General features: G+C 28.6%; 1 protein-coding gene across 1 annotated transcript in view; it reads right to left on the bottom strand.

Annotated features, from left to right (window-relative positions):
- LOC122272258 (uncharacterized) overlaps nt 1-9,597 on the bottom strand; it is a 29,926-nt gene that overhangs the window by 10,204 nt on the left and 10,125 nt on the right. The window contains exons 6-9 of the mRNA XM_071185328.1: nt 8,971-9,104; nt 6,513-6,625; nt 4,265-4,338; nt 983-1,081 (exon numbers count right to left, since the gene is read on the bottom strand). Of these exons, the coding sequence (XP_071041429.1) occupies nt 983-1,081; nt 4,265-4,338; nt 6,513-6,625; nt 8,971-9,104 (420 nt within the window). The remainder of the gene's footprint in view (nt 1-982; nt 1,082-4,264; nt 4,339-6,512; nt 6,626-8,970; nt 9,105-9,597) is intronic.

Below are 9,597 nucleotides of genomic sequence, written 5' to 3'. Positions count from 1 at the left end.
CTTCATGGTACATTGAAAAAAATACAAACGTTTTCCAAACGATTTGAATGCTTCAAAAACATTAAAATATTTATTCTAATTGTGGTTGTAAAAAAGATCTAAAGATCACACTGTGACAAGATATAGCTGCAACCGTGAATGACTCAGATCAAGAGAATGTCGACTTTCACCAGTGAATGTCAACAATCACATAGTTGCTTTGAATGTCTGAAATATTTGTTACATCCTATTCGAAATTAATTTATTCCTTGATATTAATATATTTATTCGATACTTTAGTATCTGCTGGTGATAGATTAGGAGAAATATCAGTGTTCGGAGTACCAGTTAATTGCATACTGGGCAGTGGAACTTGACCTTAAAAAACATTGATGTAGGGCATACCGGGCAAATGTATACCGGGCAGTGGCATTGAACCTTAAAACTTCAGAGTCGACAATATCGGACAAATGACACTTAATTAGACCTAGCATATATTTCTTGGGCATTTACCAAAATGTGATTGTGAACTTTCACTGGTAAAAATCAACAACCACCAATTTCAGCCATTTAGAGTAGTAGATAAATATTGCGCACAATTTAGGTAGAAAAATATTATTTCTAGAAATTTGTAAACTCGTTTTGCATGTTTAAAATGTTAAAATTAGTCATTTAAGGAATAATTGCATGTTTGCTCCTTTTTTCCCATTGTGATGCTTTATAATAGTGTAAATGAATTTTTTAATTTATCCTCGAATTTACCAAACTATTGATATGCAATTGTCAATAACCAATTATAAAAACTATATTGTTTTTTTATTTTTGTGACCGGCAGTTCATATTGTTTACTGCGCGTAAAAAAATCAGACTGCTTTGACCTTAAACAATTTTTAAAGGAGTTGAATTCTTCTAACTGTTATCCAAAATAAGCTGATACTGTTAATAAAATGATATTTTCTAATTATACAAAAAGGAAATATGAAGCGTAAGAATCTTATCATACCCTTTCGTTTAACGGTCCCGTGCCATTGTTTTCATTCCAAAGACTTAAATAATCTGTACAGTTTGTACTGTATGGATGTGGAAGTCTGATGTCTTCTCTCTGAAAAATTTTGATCATATTTGTATGCATTTTCTTTTTGCTTTTGAAAATGAATGCAAAATAAAAGCAAATAGTTATGAAGCATATATTTTTCAATTATAAATGTTTATGAATATATTTTTCACTAGATTAATCATTTATTTTTACCATTCAGAGGCTACTTTTTATTGATAATATACATTTATTAATAATATTTAATTAATAATAATTTAAAATTGTCGAATAAATAAAAACAATACGATTTTTACTTCAACAAACATAGTATCGAACCAATATCTATCCTCCTTTATGAAAATCGTTTCTGAATCATTTTTGACTACCAGGGTAAAAAGTATTATTGGTATTTTAGTTGTAATTCATGTTTTAAAAGGTATAAATTATACAAATAAAGGTATTTATCCCAGCGATTGCAGATCTTATCTTATTTTATAACCATTGCTGAATAGCAGACCCAAAATTTTGGATTTACGACTACTAATGTTCAACTCCAAAGCGTTGCAATATTGAACGCAATCCAGAAGACAAGAGGACCTTTGGATCAAGTATTGGGAGAAATTTTGCCTTCGTGGCGAACTTTTTTGATGGAACCAACTCGCATTTGTGTTACATGGAGAGGTAAAACCACGAAACTTCCCATGGTTAGCCTGTTGGCAAAGGTCTAACCCACGATCCGTCTACCCCTAAGGATATTTTATGTCAGCACTGCAGACGGTGCAAGCCGGATGAGGAACTCGTATCAACCAGAAATCACTGGGATTCGAACCCGGTTTACCTCATTGGAATTCGAACGCTCTATCCCCAGAGCCGTCATGGCTCAGCGATGGCTGGTGGATATGAAATCCGCAGCAGGCTCGCACAGACCACAATACTGGCGTAAAATGTCCTCAGTGTCGACGGATCATGGGTTAGAGACTACTTGCCGTCAGGCTAAACGTGGGAGGCTATCGTGATTCTCCTCTTCGTGTAAAGCAAGTAAGCAAAAGTTGGTTCCATCAAAAAGTCCTCCATGAATGCAAATTTCTGCCATTACTTGATCTGGGAGTCTGGGGTCTTCTAGATTGAGTTTAAAATTGCAAGGCTACGGAGATGAACTTTGTTAGTGCAAACCCGAAATCGACTCTTCTGTTCTAAAAAAGTAATTAAATAAAATACGGTATTTATAGGTACCAAATAAATTTTAGACAGCTACTGTGATAATAGATTTTCTTTCGGCGAAAAGAGAAAGTGACGGAAATGTTTTCGTAATGGTGGTAAATGTTGACTATCATGATTTTACTTCAAGCAAAAATCAGTAACTTTAAATTTTATTTTTATTTAGTGATATGGGAAAATCAAATTTTTCTTAATCTAATAAAATAAAGTCCACAAGTGATAATAAAAAGATAATCGTAATCATTTTAGCGTTATCAATTCTGTTATTGCATTTCAGTTTAGTAGTTCGAAAAGAGTTGGAATCATTTTAGCATTATTTATTATGACCATGCATTATTTTAGCATTATTATGATTTAGCATTATTTATTATGTGTCGTTAAATACCGATTACACAGATTATATACCTTCTTCTCCGTGTGAACAGCGGGTATCTAGTTAGCATAAGATAAAACAAAAGGTGTAAATATTAAATGACGTATAAATATCAATATCTAAAGTGAGAGAAATACCAAAACATGCACTTTCAGATTATAACGATTCATAATAGCGGGGAGATTAGAAAAAAAACTGGTTATTAACGGATGAATCTAAGAGAAGCTTATAGTTATCATTTTCCACACTTTTAGTTTTATCCTTTTGAAGCAGACTTTTTAAGAAGCATACTTTTCACACTTTTGTTAATTATTTTGAACCGATTTTAGTCCAAGTAAGTGCAAAATATTGAACATTTTAATAGGTTATGATTATGAAATACAGCATGAAACACCGGAGTCTTTTTCTGAAAGTAAAATCTTTCAAACGCGTCTCACTTCCGAACAATAACTTTTCAAATTTGCACTTACTTCCAAATATTTAGATCTCATGAAAAAAGCTAATCATCATTGAAATTTCTTTAATTAACAAAATCAATTATTGATTAATGCTCAAATATGAGTGAAAACCAATTACTTTTTTTTAGATTTTATAATTTAGAATAGATATAATTCTGAAAACCTAATATATTTTTTAATAGCAATGACACTGTGTTTTACAATGAAAAAATATGGAAATATTTTTTTACTTGTAAATAGAGTGTCAGAAAAAATGTAAAAGGAACACAAGCGTCTAAAGTTCAACCGTTAAATTTACCTACTACTTGTAGTTAGCCTAAATAGTTATTGCTGATTATGGCGACTATTTACTACGTGGCGATCATACTACGTGGCTAACTATACAGCTAATTATGGCTATTTATTACGTTGCTCATTATGGCGGCTATTTACTACGTGGCGATCATACTACGTAGCTAACTACAGCTAATTATAGCTATTTACTACGTTGCTCAATTATGACGGCTATTATTTTACGACATAGATAATTAATGCGATTTGATATGCATATGTTGCTGTATATATAATATATAAACAGTAAGAATTTTAATATAAAATGCAATGTATTTCCTCTTATAAAAATATATATGAAAGGTCTTGATCGAGAAATACCTTGATGTATTTTCCGTATTGCTTTAACAAAATGATTTATATTATATTTTAATATAGTTCACTTTATTGTTCAAATATGTAAACAGATACATGCTACAACACAATTTCCAGATTAGCAAGCTGTCACGCAAAGATTCTCTCGTTTTTCGAAGGCAGGAAAATCTTCGAGGTCTGCTCCAAATGTCAAACTGAGCAGGCTTCTCCCGAACACATCTTGGACTATTTGGGACTTTCTAGAGAGGACATATACTCATTCCTCCTTCTGGTCCTCGAATTTCTTAGAGTCAATGGCCTGATTGGCCTTTGTCTGACATTGTCAGACATTTGGAGGGTAAGTCACAACAACAACAGATGCGTACATTAATTTCAAGATAATAATTTTGAGGGTAACATTCAAATAATTGTAGTAGAAGTAAATAATACTTTCATGTTAAAATGAAAATTGGAGGAATAAATACTTGCCATGGAGACATATATTTTATAGAAATATCCCGCCTTAAGGACGATTCCTTCCTTATATGGGTTAACAAGATGCCGACGGTTATGCACCACTGCGTATATTAGGACTTCATCTGTGGGATAAAAGTATTCTTCCGAGAAAGTACTCAGGTCTATTCTGTAGTCTAAAATTATATGAATTTTGCATAAATATATATGTATTCGATAGGGTAAGAAGCAATTTTTTTAAAGCCGCCTTAATTAAAATTTTAATTTTATTTTTGGTAATCAGGAGGACAATAGTTATCGATCATAAGGTATCTGACAAATTTCGACAACTGTTATTTCAAATATTAATATAAAATTTAAAAAAAAACTTATTTATTTGCTTTATAATGTGTAAAACAATTGTAAAACTCACAATAAAATTAATATTATTTAATTTTTGTTGTTTAAATGGCCATTGTTTGGTGAAATTAAGGCACTGTTTTGCATATATGTTAAACACTGTAAAGAAATTTCTATCCCCCAAAACAAAAACTCCTTTGAAGATTTTATTTAGAAGGTTATCAACTATGTTTTGGAGTATTATTACTTTAAAATCAAGTGCATACGCTGAGTTAGGGTTCAATGTACTTAAAAAAGCAAATTTGGGAAATTTTTTGCACTTGTCGAAAAGCATGCATAAAAAGTTTTACTCTTTTCTCTTAGCCTTGTAGTTCAAAAACATGAGTGCTATAATCATTAAATAAATACTCATGGGAAATTATGGACAGTTATTTTAAAAACAACTTGAAACATTATGTTTAAGGAGGTGTAAAATGTGAAAAAAAACTAGTTTTGAGATAAGCTCATTTAAAGACTATCCAGGGTTATCACCTTGCGCAAAAAACTACTGTAACTTTTGAAAATAAATGGAGTAAAAGCGAAAGTAAAGTATTTTCAGCAAGCCTAAATTATAGTAATTTCAAATTTATACTAAACTCAATTTCAGAAATATTTTTATAAAATCATAATTAGGCACTAGGTAAATTTTAAAAATTTATAAAATGTTCTTATTCAAAATAAGAATAAATTTTTCATATCAAGCTCACAGTTCTACAAAAAATTGCCGAGCATTCATATCGAACTAGCTTATTTCCCAGACCTGAGTTTGAAGTGAAACGTTTAAAAAGTATCAAATAATAAAATATGGTTTTATAACAAGTGATAAAATTATGTAAATGTGCTAAAATCGGGTAATTTTATCACGTCACCGTAGAGAAAGGCATAAAAATCATTTATTTGTTTGAAATTACTTTGAAGTCCTGTATTTTTATTAAATGTGTGTTAATAAGAGCTACAATTTCGAAGACCTGGAGTTAGGGTAGACCGTTACCATACAAATGGAAACCATTACAACATGAATGGTTTAAGGGGTCACAGTACCCAAAAAATGACAAAAATACCAAAATTTTTTTTTTTGCTTATAATAAAACTTCAAAGTATTTCAAATGTACAGAAAAAAATTCATCTCTCTATCTACATTTTTAAAAAAGTTATGAATGATTTTAAATTGTTCTAATACAGAAACTTGCTCAGCAGTCTGACTTTAAAGTGCTTTTTCGCATAGATGATAATTTTGTGTCTTAATCTTAATTAAATCCCTAAGGAATTTTTTCTATTTAAGATAAAGCTTTGAAGTAAACTTTTTTATCTTGAGTATAATACACTTATTTAAACTGTGCATGGAATAAGCATTTTATGAGGTATTACAATTTTTACGGCATGTTATATATACCTAACAGGAATTTTTACCCTTTTTTTTTTACTTTTTTACAAAATAATCTATAAAAAATATTCTAATTGATATATCAACAAATGAATGCACAAAATTATTAAGATAAATATTGCAAGCACTATGAAAAAAACTTTTTTTGAAAATATGTTAAAATAATTTTTTATTTTAACTGCCTTAGGGATTTAAAAATTTAGAATTTTTTCAACTTTTTTTAAAGTTTTAAAGAAATTAAACAGTTTAATTACTTTTTGAAGATAAATTATTGATTATAACTTAAATGAGCATGTAAGGCATCCTCAAAATGAATGATTATACCTTTATCTTAAAAAATTTTTGCAAAGGATGCCGTAAATTTTCGCTTCATTACCAGAACTAGGACTTTTTTTAACCGGAAATTTTTCTAAAATTACTGTTCAATAATTTGACGGGAAATATTTTCTCCGTAGAGTCTCAAAACATTTTCTTTGTAGCATTTTTGTGACTTTTGACACTGTTTAAGATTTTTTTTTTTTTTTTTTTTAATTCTTGAAAAATCTATATGAAACTTTTTCTGTAAAGTTGAAAAAAAATAATACTTGCCGAACGTGTTTGTATAAATAACATCAGGTGAAAATGGGTCATTTATTTGGGACTCAATAGTGTAGCAAAATGTGGGATTCCGTCTCTTCGAAACCATGGGAAACCGCCGAACTCTAATAAAAACAAGGTTTTAGTTTATTTAATAATTTTTAATAAGTTCAAAAATTATATGTTTATAAATACTTTATTTGTCTAAAACAAAGACTTGCCGATTCATAGCTTTGTATATGAGACAAAAAAGAATCAGAAAAATTTTAGCATTATTTATTATGCATGCTTTTCAGTTTCTTATAGTGTTAGTAAATTCCTATGAACAGATTATTTGCCTTTTCTATAGTGCGAAGAATGGTTGTTTAGTTGTCATAAAATAAAACAAAAGGCGCAAATACTAAATGAAGTATAAGTATCAATATCTAAAGTGAGAGAAATACAATAGTGAATAGTGTGAAGAGTGGTTGGTTAGTTAGCATAAAATAAAACAAAAGGTGCAAATACTAAATGAAGTATAAGTATCAATATCTAAAGTGAGAGAAATACAATAGTGAATAGTGTGAAGAGTGGTTATTTAGTTAGCATAAAATAAAACAAAAGGTGCAAATACTAAATGAAGTATAAGTATCAATATCTAAAGTGAGAGAAATACAATAGTGATTGTTTAGTTAGCATAAAATTAAACAAAACTTGCAAATACTGAATGAAGTATAAGTATCAATATCTAAAGTGAGAGAAATACTATAGTGAATAGTGTGAAGAGTGGTTGTTTAGTTGTCATAAAATAAAACAAAAGGAGCAAATACTAAATGAAGTATAAGTATCAATATCTAAAGTGAGAGAAATACAATAACTACACTTTCAGAATATAACGATTCATAATAAAAGTGAGATTAGAAAAAAACCGGTTATAACAGATGAATCTGAGAGAGGTTTTTAATTATTATTTTCATCACTCTTAGATTTCATCCTTTGACGCAGAGTGTTTATTAAACATACTTTTCTTTTTGTCATTATTTATTTAGTTCAAATACATTTGAACTTTCGCTGATTTGCTTCTCTATTTTCATTCATGACTTCTCTCAACTGTTTCATACTCATTTATTGAATCATGACTGCTCTGAACTGTTTTATACTCATTCATTCAATCATGACTTCTCTCTATTGTTTTATACTCATTTATTCATCAACTCGTTATATATCTAGAATTATTATGAGATATAACCTTGAATATGGGGTAAAATTTGAATGATCGTTCTATGCATAGAAGTTTTAGTAAAAAGCAGTTTAATGATCAGTTTAATTTAATTTAATTAGTTCAGCAGTTTAATGAGGTTCGTTGAATATGAGAAGACAAGTCAGTATAAAATAATGATATATTTTATCTTTGACACAGATGAGACAATGGTAACCCTTTTATGCAATTTTCTGACTCCCTAATTGTTAGCAAAAATATATTTTGGTATTTTTAATTATAAGAACAGTTTAATGATTGCTAAAAAATCTGTTAGATAATCGGAATTATATTGGTACTAAAATATGAAATCTAAAAATGTTGTCTGAATTTTTATTCATTCATATTCAAAAATTTATGAATAAACAATTTTGTAATTAACGAAATTTCAGTGATGAATAACTGTTTTTTTCAAATCTAAATAACTGCAAATTATAAAAAAAAACAAATTCTAGAAGTCAGTAGTGTTTGGAAGAATTTTTTAACGCAGAAAAAGACACCGGTATTTCATACTATTATATTTCATAACCATAAATTATTAAAATACTAAATATAATATTTTTTACAAATTCTGTCCTAATTTAATACAAAATAATGAAAAATATATTTAATAAAAATTCTGCTTCAAACGTTTAAGTTGTATAAAAAAAAAATCATGAACGAACATTTCGTCTACAAATCCCCAAAATTGTTGAAAAATTATTATAATTATCCAGATTATTTCTAAATAAGATCTATTGTGACAAGTTAGTATTAAAAATAATTTATGCACGTGGGAAAATCTTATCATTTAATTTTTAACACCCTGTGCTCAAAACTATCAATGTCATAAAAAATATTTGCTTTGTAACAAGCATTTAACTCTTAACTTTAACCGAAACTGTTTTATTCAGCTCTTGAATTCTTCAGTTCACGGGATGACGCCGAATGAAAATTACTTTTGGTTTATCCCCCACATTTTAATTTCTCTTTCATTTGTTTTAGGTAAATATTTCATTTATGTTAATTTTTGATTTAAGTTTTAAATAAATGCGTTTTATGTCCTTTGTTGTAAAATATTCTCCATAGAATCACTTTTGTTTATTTATTTGTGTCGTGACGAAAAATACTGAAGTCTCAAAAGAGGGTACAACTTTTATTTTTGACGCATCGTTTTCAAAATTATTAATGACTGAAAAAAAAATTGTTGAATTGTAATTCCATATTTAAAAATAATAAACATTTTCAACATACGAGCATTTGTTTTCGTCATAATCATTTTCTATGTTTTTTCGACAATAACCAATCATATCCTCTGTCGGGGCATGTTCCATAGCATCTTTCCATGAAGGAAAAAATGCTTTGTGAGTATCGTCAAACGTTGGAACCTAGAAATAATATTTGGTCAGCATAGTGGTAACCTTTTCCATACATTTATTGCAATAATAATAAAGAAAAACATTCTGTCTACTTAAAATATCTAACAGAGCTAAAAAAATATTTCACTTTACATTCTGTATAAAAGGAGATATTTAGATGGTTTAAGTATAGTAATTTGTAAGTGATTTTGAATGAAATTAACCGACAAAACTTTTTTCATACTATCAGAAAGCTGCAAATTGCAGAATGATCAAAATTAAATTATCGTTTAGTTCTTTTTTCAATTTTCTTAAAAGGAAATGTTTTTATGTCCAGGAACTTTATATGTATTCAAGAGACTAATATATCTTATGTGAAGTAGGTTAAAACGCATTTGGAATCACACATTTATGACTAATAGATTGAATTGAATAGAATAGAAACATTTATTATATATATGTATATATGTATATATATATATATATATATATATATATATATATACACGAGTTTACTCGAGAT

This window comes from Parasteatoda tepidariorum, chromosome 9 (genome assembly GCF_043381705.1).
Source record: "Parasteatoda tepidariorum isolate YZ-2023 chromosome 9, CAS_Ptep_4.0, whole genome shotgun sequence".
Taxonomy (NCBI): domain Eukaryota; kingdom Metazoa; phylum Arthropoda; class Arachnida; order Araneae; family Theridiidae; genus Parasteatoda; species Parasteatoda tepidariorum.
The sequence above is the reverse complement of the archived record's forward strand: the minus strand, read 5'-3'. Positions and strand labels throughout refer to the sequence as shown.